The 22825-nt window shown below is 35.7% G+C and overlaps 2 protein-coding genes across 2 annotated transcripts in view; one reads left to right on the top strand and one right to left on the bottom strand.

Moving 5' to 3' along the window:
- LOC121728598 (serine/threonine-protein phosphatase rdgC) overlaps positions 1 to 22825 on the bottom strand; it is a 129433-nt gene that overhangs the window by 5595 nt on the left and 101013 nt on the right. Inside the window, exons 11-12 of the mRNA XM_042116772.1 lie at positions 10985 to 11170; positions 9243 to 9498 (exon numbers count right to left, since the gene is read on the bottom strand). Of these exons, the coding sequence (XP_041972706.1) occupies positions 9243 to 9498; positions 10985 to 11170 (442 nt within the window). The remainder of the gene's footprint in view (positions 1 to 9242; positions 9499 to 10984; positions 11171 to 22825) is intronic.
- Positions 6248 to 8344, top strand: LOC121728599. Its single transcript, XM_042116773.1, has 2 exons — positions 6248 to 6310; positions 7272 to 8344. The coding sequence occupies exon 2, from the start codon at positions 7280 to 7282 to the stop codon at positions 8282 to 8284; it is 1005 nt and encodes a 334-aa protein (XP_041972707.1). The 5' UTR covers positions 6248 to 6310; positions 7272 to 7279; the 3' UTR covers positions 8285 to 8344.

Here is a 22825-nt window from a genome sequence, read left to right on the forward strand (position 1 = left end):
GCCGATTTCAACAGATGAATGGCCCTTCATTTTACAAAAGAAACAGTTTGGCCACACGAGACCCTTGACCTTTGTGGAGAGAAAAGTCATTAACGCGAAAACTCGTTATAATAAACATCAACAGACAAAGAGATTTATAATCGTTGTTTTAACGCGCCTTGAAAATTGTATAGTACTTAAAAATAGTAAAAGTAATGTAAATAAACAAAAATTAACGCTTAGAATTAAATTATTCAATTTATTATAACGGAGCTTGTTTGTAATATTAAGCTGTGACCTAAACTGATGTAATTTAGAGTTCGTTACACTTAAAATAAACAACTTCTAGTAAAATCGAAGGTTTACATTATCAGCGATAAGCGCAAAAGTGGGGCAGTAACCGACGATATCTTTAGTATATTATATTGAACTTACGAAATTCCGAAAACAAATCGTTGTAGCTTTAAAAATATTTATTTATAGAATATAATACACTTTATTCTGAGAAATTTCTTAAATTTGTTAATATGATACCTAATATTTATTTACGCATTTTCTTTTATATTGCTCGGTAATCTTTTTGCAAATCTATAACTTTAAAAAAAAAAACTGGTCATTATTCAAAATGTCAGCTATTTTAGCCGTTCAATGCACTGTTTATGTAGCAAACAACCTGGATGTTCGGCTAAATATGGAACACTTGCAAATAATAGACATGTCACTACACAATCCAATCGTCTACAATGTGTAGAAATATCCAGATTAAAAAATGGTTTCAAAAGAGTTATCAGATCAAAATTTTTAATTAATGCGTTTGGCGTTCCTCAGGGAAGTATCCTAGGTCCTTTTCTGTTTTTACTTTATATCAATGACCTTCCCAATGCTATTGATCATAAAACAGTATTATTCGCTGATGACACAACTTTGGCAATTAAATGTAAAAATAATAAATTATTTCAAAACTTAATAAAAAACATACTTGACAAAATATTAAAATGGCTTGAAAACAATAACTTAAAAGTAAATCTAAATAAGACAAAAATTATACAATTCGGACACTCTAAGACACAAAAAATTAACCTTGACATACAATATAATAATACAAACATTGACATGGTAAATAACACAAAATTTTTAGGACTAATAATTGATGATCGCTGCGACTGGAAATTACACGTAGAACATGTTTGTAGTAAATTGGAAAAATTTGTCTACGCAATAAAAAAATTACGAATTTTGGTATCGGTTGAAGCAGCTCTAAATGCCTACCATGCTTATGTATCCTCTGTACTTTCATACGGTCTATTATTGTGGGGCAACTCAGTTGAAGTTGAAAGAGCTTTTAGAGTACAAAAAAAATGCGTTAGAGCAATATGTGGAGCGTGGTCACTGGATAGCTGTAAACCATTATTTGAAAAATTTCACATTTTACCTTTACCTTGTATGTACTTAAGAGATATTAATGTTTTTGTGAAACAGCATCCAGAATACTTTATACTAAGTGCAAATGCAAATGGAAGAACCGCCCCACCAAGAAATAAATTTAAATTATATATGCCCCAGTGTAGGCTTGATATTTTTAAACGAAATGTATACATTAATGCCATCAAAATATATAATAAATTGCCAAATCATTTTAAAGACCTTAATAACCTAGTATTCAAAAGAGAAATTACAAAGTGGTTTGCAGAAAACAGTTTTTATAGTATCCAAGAATATATGAATTATAATTGAATTTATTACTGTAATTTTGACATTATTTTGACTTCTAATGGATAATTATAATTGAATTTATTACTGTAATTTTGACATTTTGCTACTTATTTTTTATGAATTTTACTTATTTTGACTTCTAATGGATATTTTAATGCTAATTTAATAATTATGAACTTCGTTTTGTAATCGATTCTAATTTTGTAATTCTATAAATTAATTTTCAATATTATATTAAATGTTTACTTTGACTTTTGCACGCCACCTGGATGGCAGAATGTTTAGAACAGTATTTTTAATTTGAAGACCTATGTAATGTACTACATTCTTGCAATAAATATATTTCATTATTTCATTTCATTTCATTTCATTTCATTTCATTTCAATACACATAATATCGAGTAGGAGCCATCGACAGCCAATCCCATTGCCCACCTCAAAGTCTAATACTTTAGAGGTTCAACGTTCGGTATCAACTGTCAAAGATGTCCGGTAGTAGAAGACAAGATTCCTATTATTATCCCAAAGAAAAAAGACAAAAAATTGAGCTTTATACTTAATCGAACAAGAATAATAATATACCTATTAAAGTAACCGCGACGGAAACATCATAGTTACTGGTCGTTCTTTCCTCTATAGGGGTTATGTACAGGTTTTTATAAAATAAGGAAAGTCTAGCTGTCGCTGGCTCTTAGGCTAATACGCTGAAGACGCTTGTCAATAACATATTATTAATACGAGTGCTTTGTTGTGTTCTCGTGTAAATGTATTTACTTGGATCATTATCATCGCCATGTTCGACAGGAGTGACAGCTGGGTTGGGAACACGCTAAGCCAATGTGGGTTAATTTTTATCTTTACCTATTGTGAATAGATATTGACTAGCCAATTAACTGAACTTCTCAGTTGACTGTAGTTTAGTTTACTACTGTAGTAGTCTAGACTCTAAAGTAACTTTTTTAAGATTAACAATAACGGATACAAAATTTAATTATATTATAATTCCACAATATCTTTACAGCAGTTATCCTTGTAAAATCTTAAATATATGTATAGTATAAAAGTATTAAATACATTTCCGTTGTCTGGTACCCGTAACACAAGTCCTTCAGGTACTTAGCACGGGGCCAGACTGACGTGATGTGAAGGGTCCATAAATATTATTATTGTAATTAAGTCAAATAAACTCAGGCTCAAGAAAAGAAATCTACCCACTGCAGTTTATAAACTTTAATTAGCAAAACATATACATTATACTAGTAGGTATAAGGTGTAAGGGACTGTCCGCACTGCGAATTTTAACCTCGTGGATTTTATTCGCGCGAATTTATTCTTATAATTTTTTCATCCGCAGTGCGGACATTCAATTAGATTCAATGTGTTACAGAAGTGCGAAAAAAAATTCGTGCGGTTAAAATTCGCAGTATGGACAGTCCCTTAAGCTAAAATAATATTACTTACATTAAAATTACGCCTACCTTTTTAATAATAATATCTGACAATCAATTAGGTACTTACTATATAAAGTGGGTGTTTGAATGGAACATTTTCCTTGCGCAATTTTACCAAAATAGCATCGAGGGGAATCATCATCATCTTTGCGTCCTTAAACGGTCTTAAACGTGAATTTTATTAGAATTTTATTAAACGTGAAAGGCAAACGAGCAAACGGGTCACCTGATGGAAAGCAACACTTGCAGCATCAGAAGAGCTGCAGGTGCGTTGCCGGCCTTTTAAGAGGGAATAGGGTAATAGGGGAGGGTAGGGATGGGAAGGGAAGGGAATAGGGGAGGGTAGGGAAGGAAATAGGGTAGGGGATTGGGCCTCCGGTAAACTCACTCACTCGGCGAAACACAGCGTAAGCGCTGTTTCACGCCGTTTTCTGTGAGAACGTGGTATTTCTCCGGTCGAGCCGGCCCATTCGTGCCAAAGCATAGCTCTCCCACGTATAATTATGTTAGTCTATATCAGCGTCTGAACAAATGTCAAAAGTGTATGTATGTATGTTTTTATGTTTGTGTTCGCATATCTCCGGAACTACTAGTCCGATTTAAGTAATTCTTTTTTGTTGTACTAGGTATTATTCAACTTAGGGAATACTGCAAGCTTCATCAAAATCGGTTTCGTAGTTTTTGAGATAGGGAACTTTAATTCTCAATAACGTACAATTTTGAAGTCGGTTTATCTTTTTAAAATACTAATATTATTTCAATATCATTATTACATTATGCTACGGCCTACGGTACAAAAATCAATATTATTATCCTTTGTTCACAAAACGAGAGGCATGGTATTGTCCAATACGATACCTAATAACAATACAAAATTGGAATATTTATAAGTGTTGTCACACTTTTTCAATTTTTATTTTAACTTACATTTAAGATCATCAAAAGGTTACACTTTTTGATGACCTTAAGCCCGGCCGCACATTGTCCGAATTCTGATCAGAAACAGTTAAATTTCGCCGGACCGCCACCCCGCACACTATCCGAAATATCCTTCCGGCGAGTTCGAGCTCACTCGGCTCAGTACAAAATGTAAAGTCTCCTTTACATATCGGCGGACGCGTCGGCAGATTGTATCTGCGGATGCGTCCGCCGATGTGTAGACGGTGGTTTTTGCTTGTCTGTGGTAGGTATTTGACGTCGGCCGATGCATCTGCCACACATCCGTTTGGTGTCGGTTTTTCGACACGGATCAAAGGGATCGAGCGCGAATGCAAGGCGCTTGTCCACAAGTCTGCCGATGTATCAGTATTCGACGGAAATTTAGTGGGAGTGGACGTGTGTGTTTGTCGTCGAAATGGCTAACATGACCAATGAGGTAACATTTCAGTTCGCCCTAATCAAAATTAAATAAACAATATTATTAGGTATATAAGTTAATATTGCCAAAATATTTATTTCGAATATATTTTCAATTACTTTGTTCTGTTTTTGTGTATAGACAGCATCCACCACCTTCTTTTGCTCCATTTTTTTATTACTCTACTGCAGTGCACTCTTAGGTAACAATTATAGGTGCTAATTAAGTATATAGAAGCAGCCGCTACTGTCTCTATATCCATTTTTTGCGGCACGAGTTACGTCTTTCACGATTGAGCACAGACTGATTAACTCACACATGTGTGGACGGATCTCAATTTATCTGCAGATATGGTTGCGGATGCATCTCCCGACGCATCCGCCGATATGTAGAGGAGGCATAAGAGACAGCGCAGACGTTCAACTGTATCAGAAATTTCGGACAATGTGCGGCCGGGCTTAACATGACATTTCGATGCAAACTGACTTTTAGTCGGTCGCGCCGCTATTTAAATAAATCGTTACATACAAATGCTTGCAATCTCGCGGTGTAGCCACACTATTTAGTAATCTGTGATCTAGCGCGGAAGCCATGTTGATTGTTGATACTACTCCTATGATGTTTGCTAACTTTTACGGGGGTCCTATGAAGATGGTCAATTGAAAAAAGAAGTAGACGAGTTTTGCTTTACAAGACGTGGGCGAGCGAAATTAAGGAAATGGGCCGGAGAGGAGATTGGGTCACTAGATTCCCGACTCATTTTTTTCAACCTAAATATTTTTTAATTATTATAATATTATGTATTACTTTAATCTGATTATAACCACGACCAGCATTATGCAATAACATTAGAAGTAGGTACATCAATTTACGTATTTCCAAATGCTGGCCATTTATATATTTGCACACTATTTTTAAGGATTGCAAGTAAAATAAATTGAAATTATACAGGGTGTAACAAAACTAAGTGATAATACTTTAGATGTGTGTGAATGTGTTCCTTGTAGACAGTTCACTGTGAAAGTGGCACCGCTGAAAGACTGTTTTTTTTTACTTTAGTAAGGGGAAACTCGTGACCGCGCTCGGGCGCTTGCCCATACAAAAGTGAATAAAATGGTCTTTCAGCGGTGCTACTTTCACAGTGAACTGTCTACAAGTAAAACATTCACACCCTAAAGTATTATAAATTAGTTTTTTTACACCTCGTATAAGTACAAATACATTTAAGTGAGACATTTTAATACTAATTATTATAAGTTTATTTAAGTAACATTAACATAAGTAGAACGTTGGATCAAAAAGTAAGAGTAACCACGAATGTAATAAGACTTTATGAGAAAAATCAAAATCATACTTACTTTTCTGATCTGGGACTTATTGGTAGAAGAAGATCTCCCACCATTAAAATTTCGAGATGTAAAGGATTCATTTTTAATAGCGGGATCATTATAGCCTATTATGGGCCCAGTATTTAGTGTCAGGACTCTGGTTACACTAAAACGAGACGTAAAGAGTTGGCCTTAAGACATTATAATTTTGTATCTCTACTATCGTCGCGTCACGTCTCGTTACATCTTTTAGTGTGAAATGACCCTAGGCTCAATAAAATTCGCGTACCGATAATCCTATTAGGATAAAGTGTCTCTTCCTGTACATGTTTTTGTTTGCGTCATGCGTGTGTCTTAAACGGAGTATATAAAACAAGCCCCTCGCATTAACTCAGTGACAGAAATATATCTTAGCTGAAAAGAGCAGCGTTGGTGAAAAAATATATTTTATAAAAGAGACCTCAAGTGTCGCCGTTCTGCAGGTAATAACTTTGTTCAATTGACCTTGACCATACATTTGCCGCGTTGCCGAGATCGCACCAAAATCCTATTTTTTTACTTATCTTAGTTCAAAATTAACCTAAAAAAATTTGAAACTAAAAAATAAAAAAATATGTAGTTTATGATATTGTCGTTCTATTGGCGTGTGTTTCAAATAAAAGTAATTTGTAAATACTAAGGAGATGCTGAATGTATGCTTGAATTTAAATAAATTGGTTTTACTTTCGAAGCTCATATCATGAGTATAATAAACAAAAAATAGAAAATTTAAAACGGGGAAAGGAATGTTGATATACTGAAGATTATTGCTGTATTTTTATTATAACTTTGTAGCTTTCAAATTATGAGTTTATAAGGCTCTAAATACGGTAAATTACGGAATCTCCGTAGGAAGGCCCTTTTACCCGATTATGTCGAAGACACAAATAAAAGCAACAATTCTGGCACCGGTATACGAAATATAAGCACCATAGTCCTTACTAGGACTAATATTCCTACTTTAATAAGATGTAGATTTTGTGATCTAGATTTTTGTTACTATCAAGTATCAACTAGTAATTAAAGTTATGTCAGTTATTGCTTATTATAACTAAATTTTTATTATTTAACCCCCGACGCAAAAAGAGGGGTATTATAACTTTGACGTGTCTATCTGTCTGTGGCATCCAATGATCAATGAGCAATCTCCCAAACCGAAGAACCGATTTCAATTTAGTTTTTTTTTTTCTATTAAAGGTGTCTTACATGCGAGTGTTCTTAGACATGTTTGATGAAAATCGGTTGAGCCGGTTAAAAGTTGTGGGGGTGAAAGTGGGGAAGAATTACCGAATGTCTGCAAATATACTCGAGTGGGGTCTTAAGTGAAAGCGAATTACGTGCATATTACAAAATAATACGTCGTGGTTATGTAATTTTTTAATTTATACAGTTTATTTGTTTTAGAATTTACAATGAAGGGGTTTTTACTGCTGTTTCTTGTTGGTATCGCTGCAGCGGCACCGGCTACTAAAGAAAACGATAGTTATGTTATGGTGATCGACGGTAATTTCTATCGCAGTGAACGGATAAAATACAAATCAAACCATGACATCGTAAGCATATTAGTTCCTTTCAATTCCCTTTACTTTAATAGAGATGTGCCTTCTGAATCGAATCCTAAAGAGAAAGTTATGGATCTCGTTCTATTCTTCACTGAAGCAGATGTTTCGGAAGATGGTATAAAAAGTTACAAGGGTGTATCAGTAATGAAGAAGAATAAAGTGACAAAACTGTTGGAGAATGGTAAAGACATGGCAGCTTCGGGAGACAATGGCAAAGTCGTTTTCATTGGCGCCAGTGACGGACTTTACGTTTACAACGACGAACAAACCGCCGTAGAAAAATTCGGATCAATCAGTGATGACGTCATCGGAATAGCCAAGCAAGAGTATGGAGATGCAATATACATTTTGACAGCCAAAAAAGAAGTACACAAAGTAACAGAAAAAGGAAACACTAAAGAGAAAATCGATGATATAGTCGATGCGGAGCAAATTATGTTGGACTATAACAACAATCTGTATTTCTACTCGAGCGATAAACAAGTAAAAATTTGCACTACAGAAGGTATTAAAAAAGTTGATGGTCTTCCCGAAAATCCTACAAATGTTCAGCTCATCAAACCGGCTTTTGTTATGAGAGATTTTGTTCCTGTCGTGGTCGATGACAGTGTTTACATAATATACACTAATGGAACAAGCGCGAAAGCGGGGATTGATTTCAAAGAAGCCAAGTATAGACCCACCGCTTACTCCATGGAAGGAACAATAGTGCAGTACTATGCATACAACAAGACAATTTACGAGTATAACATGCTAGACATCGTATCGGGATCCGGGATGGATGAAACGAAAACCTTCCTAGATAACAAAAATATCACTATCCAAGACCTCATTACTATTAAACATAGACATTAGAGATAGGAACTGAATTTACATTCATTGTAATTTTTTTAATAAAGTTTTAATAGAAAAGATGATTTCATTTTGAATTCATGAACTTAGTAAACTTTATTCAGTAAAAATAAACAAAGTTAAAAAATATCAATTTTATGTGTTTGAATTAGATAAACATACCTAAAATAAATATACCAACACAAAAATCAGCATTAAATAGCAAAAACGCTTACTGTATGACGATTAAAATATACAATAACCTGCCAGACAATATAAAAAATGACAATAATACTTATGCTAAGTTTAAGAAGGCGCTATTTGAATGGCTATTAGAAAAATGCTATTATTCAGTACAAGAATACTTTGACGATATAGCAGTAACAAATAAATATAAATTTACTTTTAATATATAGAATAGGCATGTGACAATATAAGACAATAATTTATTCGATCCAGATTACATTTTAAGAAATTATGACAATTATATTATTTATTTTTTATTTAACTTGTAGTATGACATTATATAGAATTAATTTATCGGTGTAGTATGAAATGATTCCGACATGTATGTGATTCTTGTGGACCTGATTAATTTAATAATTATTATACATATGTAATATCTAATTCTTTTTGACATATAATGTAATTAGGTTTTTAATGAAGACAATGATAATGAAATGAGTTCAATCTAGTAATATGTTATAAAATGATATAATATGTTAATGATTTAATCTTTTCAAATAGTTAAATAGCGACGTTTGCATGCTCATTAGAATAATATAAGATTTAAATCAAATGTTTAAAATAAGACAATATTTCCACGCCAGTGAGGCAGAAATTTTGATACTATAACTAATTATAAGAACCATTGTTACAAATTTCTTGGAAATAAATATACTATTCTATACTATTCTATATTCTATAAACGTTCGTATGGAATTTAAATTTCTTTATTAGCAGCGATTAAAAAAATACATACCACACCCATCAGTATCCATGCTTCGGAAGGTTGCCTCCAACGTTCTTCTGGCCATCATGATATGGCTGTGGAGCTCTCTCATGGCCGACGCCTCCACCAGCCCTACTCTCTGTCGGAAGGTCAACCGACGAGTCCGGGATACAGCGGCGGTGTATTGCACGAACTGCTTCTCAAGAGCATTCCCGCGGAGCTTGAGGTAAGCTCCCTTGTTGGAACCCAACTCGTAGTAGTTGGAGGCGGAGAAAATTGTTATTACCTGTAAAGTCATCTAGGGTTAAGGGCTATTGATTACGTATACTCAGACACAGAAAAGTCCTGAAGTACCTATTGAAAATTTATTAGTGAATATTATGTCTTAACAGGCCAAGTTGTAAAAGATAATCAATACCGAATTATTGAATTAAGACTGTGATACCTATCTATGATTAATATTTAATTCGGAACTAACATTTACAAGTTTACAAGAAACTTTCTATACGTGATACATTTTATTGATTTTTTCTCACACCAAATTCGGGAAGTAGTTAGAATACACTTTCTGGTCTGGTTTTGTAACCTACGGGCTACGACTCTTAAAATTGATACTGTATAAAAATATTTCTTTTCATTTTCGATAATTTGGCAAAGATCTTGCAATAGGCAAAAATACACAGACACCTTAAAATTTTATCTTTTTGTCTCCTGTTCGATTAAAAAAAAATAATAAAATCAAATACCACGTTCTCACTGCGCTTGCGCTGTGTTTCACCGAGTGAGTGAGTTTACCGGAGGCCCAATCCCCTATCCTATTCCCTTCCCTTCCCTACCCTCCCCTATTACCCTATTTCCTCTTAAAAGGCCGGCAACGCACTTGCAGCTCTTCTGATGCTGCGAGTGTCCATGGGCGACGGAAGTTGCTTTCCATCAGGTGACCTGTTTGCTCGTTTGCCCCCTTATTTCATTAAAAAAAAAACACACACAGATGTAGGACGAGATATTGACTACAACTTTTATTTATGAATGCACGGCAAATTACATGCTAGTGTAATGTTCTGTGGGTTTGTTTACAGTATAAAATGCAGTTGGCTCGGATAGTGTAAATATTTAGACACTTTGTGATTAATGTTCAGCCATTACAAATATAGTCATTATGTAGCCATTACACGATCTTATGAAAGCACATTATGAATACTGAGAGAGTCAACGTTAGCATATTTCAAAATAGTAAGTTATTTTCACAGAATCTAGTTACTACCTAATAATTAAAAAGACATTATACATAATAATAGTATATTCCTCTAAATAACGTAAACGATCCTCCTCTCCTTTGAAATTTGCAGTTGAAAAGTCATTTTCAGTTGCTGTTTATTACAACGCGATCTTATGCCAAGTTTTCTTTTTATTCACTTCGTGAACTCCGCAAAGAGACGATCCAGAATTTATTACTAAACAAAACTATATAAAAATAGGCTCAGTAAATGTTAATAAGCCTCCCCGAATGAAAATTTCATCAAGCACTTATGAGTCGGTATAAGCGTAAACTTCATAAAACTGCTCTCCGCGCCGCTGCTTTCAAGGCATGTCCATATAAATCTTTACGTAGCAACGCGCCGCCGCTCCCACCCCGTTGCCCGCTGATTTCAAGACGGAAGCAGTATTAGAATTTAGATAGACAGACACACAACAGACACACCAACTTATTAAGCTTCATCTATGCTAAGCATTAGCTTAGCATAGATGAAGCTGAAGAAAGCCAAACTTACATTTCCGTCGTGTATGATCTCGTAACCGCCGGGCTTGCACTCGTGGCTGCGGACGAGGAAGCTCAGCTTGTTCCGGTTGAGGAACTCGACGGTGACGTCGGGGCCGAAGTAGGTGCCGGCGCCGCGGAGTGTGTTGGCCACGCACCCGCCCACCGCCTGCGGGTCTGACCACATTATGTCGAAAACCTGCAAAAGAGTGCCTGGATATACGAAGGAAGGTTTTAGATCGAATGAGATGTGAGTAGAATGCGGAATATTTTTATCCATTCTTATTCAGCAATTACGCAAGTTCTATGCGCTCTTAGAAGAATTTGATAAAGGGGCGTCCAATAATTGCGTGAGAAATTTTTGAGGATTTGCTCTCCCTGCCTCCCATGTCACGCGATATTTTCAAAATTTATGTTTTGGCTTTAAATAATTACGTGATATATGAGATTTGGAAAGATTTAGATTGACTTGAACACCACACGTACCTCCCCCTAATGCGGTTCATCGTTATGTTTGGTCCGCCACCTACCTATAAATAACTTTAACTATAAATAACTAATTGTCTAGGAAGTAAAGATCAAAAGTAGCATCTAAGTTCCATTATAAATTTTCATTTAATATAGTATATTATTATAATTTGAAAATATTATAGATTACAGTTAGTAAAGGGGCCTAGCCATGGAATTAGCTGAGTACTAAATCTTCTCATGACACCGCCCGAATCAGCGCAAGTATACTGGTAGTTAACGTGACCAAATACATGTAACTTTTGTTCAATTGAAGTCGGGAAACGGGGAGTATCAGTAAATCACATCACTAAAAAATGCGTGTTTCTAGGTAAAAATCGGCCAATTGCGAGTCGGACTCGCGCACGAAGGGTAAAAGGTTCCGTACCGGTATAGAGTGAAAGTAGACAAAAAATTATGTTCCCTTAAATATTTACTTTATTTTAATTTCATTATTAATTATTAAAGTACAAATATATTATATAATTAAGGATTTTGTGAAAATGTCAAGTGCCGTTAGGCATTTCTTGTATGGGAGCCCCCCTTAAATATTAACTTTATTTCATTTTTAGTATTTTTTGTTATAGTGGCAATAGATATACATAATCTGTGAAAATTTCAGAAGTCTAGCTCTAGCGGTTCTTGAGATACAGCCTGATGACATACAGACGGACAAACGGACAGACATCGAAGTCTTAGTAATAGGGTCCCGTTTTAACCCTTTGGGTACGAAACCCTAATAAAAGGCCGCTTTGGTTTAAAAAATAGTTTAATCAAAAGGGCGAAAAGATAGTAACTAATTAGTTTATAACAAAGTAGTTAGTAAGTGAGGTCAGTTAATTTATGGTCATTTCATTAGGGCAGTGTTTTACAACCTCTTTTATGATGTGATACCATGGGATGAAAAAATATCTCACGACACCCTTTTTATCGTGTACTTACATAATATTATGTTTTTTTTTAATATGAAATAAGGGGGCAAACGAGCAAACGGGTCACCTGATGGAAAGCAACTTCCGTCGCCCATGGACACTCGCAGCATCAGAAGAGCTGCAAGTGCGTTGCCGGCCTTTTAAGAGGGAATAGGGTAATAGGGGAGGGTAGGGAAGGGAAGGGAAGGGAAGGGAATAGTTGTTTCACGCCGGTTTTCTGTGAGAACTTGGTATTTATCCGGTCGAGCCGGCCCATTCGTGCCGAAGCATGGCTCTCCCATGTATAAAATAATATCTTTATAAATATATCCTCTCAATCTTCATTGTTTTTCACGTAAATACTTCTATTATACTTCTCTCGACTCAGGGGGTCGATTCGAAACCTAGAGGTTGAAAAACACTGCATTATGGCATCGGCTTCCGTGACCGCCGTAGATGTTATCAACACGTAATAGCTACGGTATGACTACATTACTCCCAGACATGAAATATCATTAAATTTAAACCAGACAAGTAATTAATGTAACCTAATCTTATAATTGCTATTATTCACCCTTGCGACGCCTACGCACCATTAGGATCCATTAGGGTAGTTGTAGTGATAATCCCTCAAAACGGCTTTCAGGGTTACAATAATTTTCTTACATCCCTCTGAGTTGTTGTGGGACGATGGGACGCTTATTATTGGAAAATCCTGAAGTGATCCTATTTGCCGAAGCGTATACAGAGTTTATTTACTAGGAAACGAAGCACAAGGTCACGAATGGAATTTTATTTGGAACCATTTGATTCAACAAATTGTTGCCCTTATGAATAGACTGTTAGGCAAATAATGATGTATTCTATTTATTTTCATTTGCTTTATATACCAGTAGAATTATCACTACATTATCTAGTTGTTGTGCTAGTTACTTAGCAACCATTTAGTAACTGTGTGTACTGATTTAACATGACTTACTACACTTAATGTTCTTAGCAAAGAGGGCCTGTCGAATGTAGAGCGTCCATAGATAAAAATATCCTACATAACCGTATATTTTAGCTTTGTACAATACAAAATATATTTTGTACACGAAACTTTCACAGAGCAATAAAATTAATGCGGAACATAAATTTTATGGTAGGTACAAAAGATTTTTGGCCAGCTTCGTTTTATTTGAAACACGTAAAAGACATTACAGAACATGAAATGGCTAGATAATAGTTAGGTTTTATCGTATAAATATTGTTGAACCCCTTCAAATGTTACCAGTTTTTATCTATAAGTACTAATGTCTATTAATGCATATTATAAAGCAGAAGACTTTGTTAGTTTGTTTGTTTGAACGTGCTAATCTCAGGAACTGGTCCGATTTGAAAAACTCTTTCGTTGTTAGATAGCTCATTTATCGAGGAAGGCTATAAGCTATAAATTATCACTCTGAGACCAATAGAAGCGAAGTAATAGAGGAAAAAGTGAAAAAAAACCGGGAAAATTATTTGAAGGCGCTTATCTCGGGAAAAACTAGATGAATTTTTAAGATATTTGGCACAGATGTATATAGTAGACCACGTGAAGGGACATCTAAGGCAATTTTTTGCGGGAAAACGTACGGTTTCCGTCAAAATCCTCATTTATGCAGGCGAAGCCGCGCGGAACGTCTAGTATCCTATAAGTATAAAATATGAGGCACCGTGGTCCAGTGATGTAGAGCTCGGCTCTTGAGGTCGTGAGTTCGATTCCCGTGTTGAAAACATGTTAGTTTGGTTAGGACAATGCAGGCTGATCACCTGATTGTCTGACAAGTAAGATGATCCATGCGTCGGATGGACATGTAAAAAGTCGGTCCTACGCCTGATCTCTCGCCAATCGTGTCGATTTTCCGTCCCACTGGGTTATGAGAGTAAAAGAAATAGAGAGTGCTCTTGTGTACTGCGCACAAACTTGGGCACTATACTCCTGGTTTCAATGAAACTGGCCAACGTCACCGAAACTGGTGTGGGAGTTATTATTAGGTATTATTATTATAATTATTATAAAATATAAGTGTCTAAGCTTCTAATACAGGAGCCATAAACTGACTTTGTTATGTTTATATAAAAACTTATTTTACAAGAAGTTTTTATGATTAAGATCCGAACTAGTAACTGACGTTATAACATGTAATACGTGTTACGACTTTATATTGTTAATTATTGTAAAAATCAGAAATGATTAAACTTTCTACTGTGTTCTCACTTTAAATACGTGGATACACTAAACTAACAAAGCTAAAATAAGGCCCTCAATAAAGTTTTTTGTAAAGGCTCAAAAGTGTAATTTTCCCGGTTTAAAAGTGTTATATTACAATATGAATTTTGTTTCATTTACATTGCTAACTGCTTGACGATAAAGTAAAATCTTCCACTGTAAATTCGTTTCGCTTTTCCAAGGAATACTACAGAAAACCCGGGACGAACGTGTCCAATCTTGTGTGGGATTTCTATTTCACGTACTCGTGTCACACCAGAATTAGGTGTCAAACTCAGAATTCATTTTGAGATAAATTGCTTAGAACGTCTTTAAAGCAAATACACCAAAATAACTCGGGTAACCCTTGCCCCTTGGGGATATACTTGAATCCCAAGTTGGAATATTCGTGGTAAAAATATTTCCGTTAGTTTTATGTTATGGGTACATTCTCGTAGAACGTAGTTGATGGAAGAAACTAATCGTCTTCCGTTTCACGTTAAACAAAGAATCATAGTTTTGTTTAAATCGTCTAATCCCGAATAACAATTTATTCGGCCAAGCTGAAGAATTTATAAGATAAGGTTTTATTGCTAAAATTAAAAATTATAAGGATTTATTACTAAATCCTGTTATGATAAGCCCTTAAGCTTCCTTCAGTACAAAAGGTGCTTAGAATATCATAATGAAATTTTGGCGGTTTAATACTTCGTGTAAGCACACTCATCCTTTATATTAAATTAAGAAATTTAAAAAAAACCCCGCCAAACAACTTTGAAAGGTAATGAAATAATATTTACTGCCTTTAAGTTCAAATAATTCCTAACTTGTGTAAAGTAATATTTTAGTCCATAATTGTTGTCAAGGTGTGTCGGGGGACCGCCAAGTCGCTGCACCTGATTATCTCGATTCAGTTCGCTGTGAACTGATCCTTAAACTATAATGTTATGTGAAATCAAACATCTACATATTTAGCGGTCCCCCGACACACCTTGACATCAATTATGGACTAAAATATTTAAAAGTTGTTTATTTTAAGCTTTTTCAATTATTCGATGAAAGGGCTCAAATGTTTGAAAAGCTTTCCTAAAGCTGTAAATATATCGTTTTGATTTGACAACTTTTTTATCACTCGCAAACTGCATCGGCATAGCTACCAGTTAGCAGAAATTGTTTCTGTAGGCGGATTAATAAACAAAGCGATATATTGAATAGAGTCTAAAATTAATTCATAAGTTATTATTTTTGTCATATCATATGACTGAAAATATATTGTATCGAGCTCGGAATTATTCAAGATGAAAACCTATCCCAAACCTTCGGAAAGCCTATGTAAATGAGAAGTATGCACATCCTTTATTTATTTTCGGTTCTGAATGTTGTTTAAGTAAGGCCTCAACTCCTTTGTGACACAGAGCTAATATTATTTCAGCTGCAGCGACGTTCAATTCTTAATCTGTGTAAGTATCTGCTAAGCCAGATCCACTTTTATTGCTATAACGCTCTTGATTTATAGAACAATGGTCTTATCTTAACGTTTTACCTATATACAAATTATATTTTTTAGAATGTATCGTTCAAAGAGGTTAAGTAAGTGATCAAATACTACGTATCGAGCGAGTAAAAAAAGATTTTTTAATGGAAAGTTTTACGTTACGTGTAATATACGGTATGGTATATTATGGTATTTCCATTGACATTTGATTTTTTCGTGACCTACTATTGTTATTGTCATGAATAGAGACACGGAGGTTAACAATAAATGGTTTATTATATTTTAAATTATGAAATTAAGTAAGAATATAAAAAAAAAATATAAACAATACTAAAATAGAGTAAGTTAAAAACATTTTCAAAGTCACGTAAAATGTTATCTTCAATTCAACGAGATTAAATTGATAAAAGCTTATTTACGACAAAGTCTTAAAGAGACCTTTTTTATGTTTTAGATAATATTTACGCCCGTCTCGAAGGCGACATCTAGTGTCTTCAACGTGCATTAAATAGTAAACTTAGTTTAAACTGTCAATAAAGGGATCACTTCGTTAATATACAATATGTAACTGGGTTTAATCCGCTTGTATAATACCCCCGATAGTTCTATTTAACTCGGCTACAACGTAGTTTTCGCGCTACAGACATTCTCGCAGATATAAGAAGCTGTAGATAAGGTGAGTAACTAAATATTTAATTTATACGAATATTGTAAACACGAAAGTCTGTATGTCACCTCCTTATGTTTAAACCGTCACGCGTCGCATTGATTTGATTGATGTTATTTTACATGGAGAAGAAAGTAGCATACTATTACCCGTTCCGGTGGTCTCTACATAATATTATAATATGTAAATGTGTCCAGGCACAGTTGTAGTTTCGGGGTCCAACAAACAAATCTTCCACTTTAATATTGAATCTTATAAAACTTTTACTTTTTAAAAAATCAATAAAGGACATTTTAGACACTGTTCCTATCATACATTTTGCATAGACACAACAACATCGGCGACAGGAGACGGATTATTATTGAGAGAAACTCCGTTAATTGCTGACTATAAGCTCAGTGCGGGAGACGAGCTCCACAATAGCATTCGCCGCACGTACTATTGTTACTTGTACTGTAGACTCACTAATGTGCCTTTAGTTTTAATGTGTCTATTGCTCTTAAGTGCTTTCTAGTCATATTTTGTACCTATAGAGATTAAAATGGTTTTTTGTTTGTTTTCATGTAATGTATTGTGTCTAACAGGACCGACATGTATTGTTATTTGTTAGAAAGGTCCTTAGACAGGCAAAATGCGTGTAATAGCTAGATTGCCTGCGGGATAGTAAAAGTTCTCAAAAAAGAAAACACTCCGAACCCGTATCATGCCCGACTCACCCGTTCCATAGTCAGCAGGGGTGCTCCTCAGGCAATTGCAGTAGCAGCAAGCCCGTTGGATCTTGTAGGGGCAGGATGCTCGTCTTCTCAAGCACGTGGTCCGCTCCGGAGCGTAGCTGAAGTACTCTTGAATTTTGATGCACTTTGGTCGGCCGACCACACAAAAAGTTCACAGCGATTATATTGAAAAACCAAAAGGCAAAAAAACTTAAAATTCCAGCTGGATTAAGCCTTTTCAAGGAAAAATGATCAGAACAAAATTTTCTCGTATGCCATCAAGCCCGGTCCGCGGCAAAAAGGGGCCAGCAAACACTTGTTATCTGTCAAGTGTCAAAGATATGTATTCTTCGTCTTCTTCCGACAGTGGTGAATTGCCATATTATGTTAAAGGTTCATCCAACGGTTGATGAACAGAAACTCCCAAACTGAGCTACATCCCAACAGTGGAAATCAAACACAACACAAATCCAGAGTGTAATTTGAGAACTTATTATTTAATTATTAAGGAAATATAATATATTAAATTATATCAAAATTAAGTGCACAACCATGCTCCTTTGGAAGTTTGAAAAACTTTCAAAAGAATTCTAAATTATTGGTTATATAAGTAATCTTATTAATTTAATTACTAATATTAAACAAAATATTGTATACTTAAATGTACAACAGTCAAAAATACAAGAGAGCATCGTTGAAGAGATTAAACTATTAATGTTATTGGGTAGGTATCGGATACAACTTGTTTTTACCATGGCCACGTGAGCTATATTATCTTTTCCGAGGAATATTTCAACTATAATATAACTATAATAATACCAAGGGGCCAATTTAAAGGGGCACAATCGTCCTGCCCTACAAGAACAACAATTCCGACCTTAACAGGATTAGCCCATTTCTGTCTCACTTGTAATGTGTGCAGATATTCCATACGCCATTTTTTCCAGAAGGATTGAATCATCTGATCTAATAACCTTTTACGTTGAACAAGATTAGAATCAAAAACATATTCCGACGCGGGCAAATATTGCAATGGAGTAGACATCAGAAAATGTGCTGGAGTGATCACTTCTGGATTAGGGTCCGAGGACACAACATTCAAAGGTCGTGAATTCAGGACGCACTCTATCTGAATAAGGGCCGTCTGCAACTCTTCATAAGTCAGGAGTTGATTTCCTATGACCCTATATAAATGCGTTTTCATACTTTTTATATTAGATTCCCACTTTGACCCGAAATGTGGAGCACGTGGTGGGATCATCTTCCATTCAATACGGCGGCTAACTAATTCCGGCTCTAAAGCCTTATTAAATTCTTCTAATAGCGCTTTCGCTCCTACGAAATTTGTGCCGTTATCTGAATAAAGACAAGAAACGGGACCGCGACGAGCTATAAAGCGTTTAAAGGCAGCTAAATGAGTATCTGAAGTTAAATCTGACACCAGTTCGATATGAATTGCCTTAGTGACAAGACATACGAAGAGGCAGACATAAGCCTTTTTAACATGCTGTCCACGACGTCGAGCTAGAGTGATACGAAGAGGACCAGCATAATCAACTCCAGTATGGACAAAAGCTTTGGCTTCTTGAACCCGAAATGATGGCAAGTCAGCCATTTTCGGTGTGAGATGTTTTGGATTAACTCTAAAACAAAAGTTACATCGCCGCACCGTAGCTCTGACAACAGTCCTGGCATCCAATATCCAATAGCGCTGTCGCAAGATGGAAATCAACAGCCCTGGCCCAGCATGACAATTTAAGATATGGTAGTGTCTGATGATCAGATCGACAACATGATCATGTTTCGGTAGAAGGACAGGATGTCTGGCCTCAAAAGGTAAATCAGAGTGTGAAAGACGCCCTCCTACTCGAACAATCCCTTCCTTATCAAGGAAAGCCGAAAGATGCAGAAGTTTTTTTGCAGGCAACTTATCACAATCTTTCAGAAGCGCAATATCTTCAGCAAAATAAGTCATCTGTACTGCACGAATTACAGCTGTTTCCGCAGTCATAAGATTGCGGATTTTATCCACAGCTGAAATTCTCTTAACAAATCTTAAACTACAGCAGACAATAGTTTATCCCATGAGGATAAACGTTGTGCTAGTTCATGTAAGACATGCGGCTTCCCTTACGAAATAGTAGCAGTGAGAACATTTATCTTATGTTCCGGCAAGTTTTCACAATTTGAAGGAGCGAAGACCTTGATAGGAGGTATGTGTCACGAACAGTCTTCACCAGCTTGGACATCAACAGCGCAGCACATAATTTCAGTCTGGCAAGAGTCGTTACCTTAGTAGGTGAGACCTTGGATTTAGCACATAAGAGTCTAACTGAAATATCGTCTCCCTCTGTGATGTGTAAATATACCACACAACCATAGCCATGCACTGGCATCACAAAAAGCCACAATTCTGACAATACAATCCTTGGAGACACCTACATGTCTTGAAATCTTAGCACATGAAAGCAGAGGCAATTCCTGTGTTAGAACCACAAACCGTCTTATGATATCTTCAGGAGGGGTATCATCCCACCCAACATTACTCAGCCATAACTCCTTAATCAGGAGTTTGGCATAAAGAATCACCGGAGCAACTAACCCCAAAACATCAAATAAGCGGGCAACGACAGATAATATATTACGTTTGGTGCATCGGTCACCAACCGGAGAAGTAGTAAAATAGAAAACATCCTTTACTGGTTCTCATGCAAGTCCTAAAACTTTAGAAACAGTCTTCCACCATCAGAGAACTCCACCGAGCTACGATGAGAGTCCGGAAGGCTATGCAATAAAGTTAATGAATTACTTTTCCACTTAACTAAATCGAAATTTCCTGCTTTGAACAACAATATTAATTCTTGCGCCAAATCAGTTGCAGAACCTACATCTGGAACTGAATGAACTAAGTCGTCCATATATAGCCTAGACTGAGCAACCTCAGCAGCGTCTGAATAATAAGGCTTCATTTCCGAGGCCAGTTGACGCACAGTGCGCATAGCCAGAAAAGAACTCGATTTCAAGCCAAATGGAACACAATTAAACTGCCAGTTGACGCACAGTGCGCATAGCCAGAAAAGGACTCGATTTCAAGCCAAATGGAACACAATTAAAAAGTGCGAATAGATTCTTTTTCATCGAAACGAAATAAAATCCGCAAATATTTACGATGATGTTCAGGAACTCCAATCCGTAAGTACATTTGCTTGATATCAGCAGTAATAGCTATGGGAAAAAGTCGGAAATGTAATAATAATAAAAACAAGTCTGCCTGCAGGTTAGGTCCAATATGTAAAATATCGTTTAATGACAATCCGCTATGTGCCTTAGCACTTGCATCCAGTACAATGCGAGGCAAAGGTTTGTCCGGGCGAACAACAGCATGATGTGGAATATAACATCCACCATCAACAATGTCAGAATCTAAAACTTCAGAAAGAAATCCGTTGTCTATGTATTCTTCAATCACCTTCCTATAATTCTCCCGTAGAGTAGGTACTTGCTTGAATTTCCTCTCTAGGGCAAGCAGTCTACGATGAGCCATAGAGCGGGAATTTCCTAACTTCTCCGGTCACCTACAGAAGGGCAAAGCAACCGAATATCAACCAGTCTCCAAATCTCGAGTAACCGAGGATGTATAAAGATTCTCACACTCCGTGTCCTCCGGACTGAGAAATTGTCTAGGAGAGATTTCTTCCAATTCCCAAAACTTTTGTACCAAGTCATTGAGACCTAAAGCTGTAAAAGAGCTATGAGATGGAATTACTCCAGTATTAACAGTACTAGGGAAATCACCCATAAGTACATAGCCGAAAGCAGTCATAACTGCAGGAGGTGCTTGAGAGTCAGAATCAATCCTACTTCCTAAATAAACATATGGAAATAGCTGAGCTCCCAACAAAAGATTAACTGATGTTCCATGACAGATCAGCTAAAGGTATGTTATTTAAATAAGACATATCACACGTCTCTATAAAATGAGAAGGCAATTGGTCGATGATACAATCCACCACCAAAGCTTGTATAACATATCTATTATTTGGATACACTCGTGATTGTATCTCGACACTCACATATCCAAGGATCGGTCGAGAAGTTAAACCAATTCCTTTCACACAAGAATTATTCAATGGAATGATAACTAAGTTGAGTAATTTACAACATTCTAATGTTATCAAATTATTTTGTAAACCATTGTCCAATAAACATCTAATAATAACTTTATTTTTATTATTATTATTGCAATTTGCATATACTTGAGCTGTAGCGAGCACTATACTAGAGCTTAGTTTCGAATTAACATTCATCGACAAACTTGCATTTTCAGAAAGAGGTTTAACCGAAGAATCATTAATATTACTTACAAAACAGGACGTGTCAACTAAATTATTATTTAAACTGCTACTATCATTTGACTGTATCTGAACTGTATGAGCATGTGTCTTACTAATTTTATTTTCAAAATGTAATATTGTATGATGTTTTTTCCCACATATACCGCAGACAGATGAAGAGCTACAGCCTGAGAGAGTATGTGACATACTCAAACAATTCACACAACCATGTTTTGACTTCACAACTTCAAATTTAATTTGCGGTGTACTCAAAGATTTAAACTGGGCACATTCATATAAATGTTTGTGATTTGCTCCATTACAATATCCACAAACCGAGGCAATAGAAGTAACTGTGTTATAATTTTTTGTTATAAAATCTTTATTTGTGTTAGAGCGGGTGGACAATACTGAATTTTTACTAGATTTATTTGTACTACTAACTGAATGCGAGCTAGGCAAACTAACATTATGGTTAGTGGGAGACCTCCCCAAGATCTTAACTTGATCCCGTACAAACGAAATTAAATCATTGTAAGAAGGTATATCTTTACTCCGCACTGACAGCTCAAAGGATTGAGCAGTCTGAGTATCAAGTTTCCTCAAAGCACAATGTTACAAAATAAAATCAGTCACATCTACAATACCTAACTGTTTTAAGGCAGATACTGAAGCAGAATATTTCTCTATGAAGGTGTCCAGACTATTTGTAGTGTTAATACACGGTTTCATATCTAAAATATTATTTAAATAATAAGTACCTAATGACCGCTTGTCTTGGTAATTCTTAACTAAACCTTCCCAAATAATCTTATAAGTTTTACCCGTTGGTACAATACCAGCGATGGCCCTCAAGGCACTATGAGTAAGTTTAACAACTAAATACTGTACATGCTGCGAGTCAGTCAGTTGGGTATTATTATGTATGTTCGCTTTAAAAGATTAATAGAAAATTGGCCATTTCTCTGTACTTCCATCAAAACTAGGTATTTCAATC

The sequence above is a fragment of the Aricia agestis genome, chromosome 7 (assembly GCF_905147365.1).
Source record: "Aricia agestis chromosome 7, ilAriAges1.1, whole genome shotgun sequence".
NCBI lineage: Eukaryota > Metazoa > Arthropoda > Insecta > Lepidoptera > Lycaenidae > Aricia > Aricia agestis.

Coding starts and splice junctions, on each gene's coding strand:
- LOC121728599 (XM_042116773.1), top strand. CDS start 7,280: ATGAAGGGGTTTTTACTGCTGTTTCTTGTTGGTATCGCTGCAGCGGCA.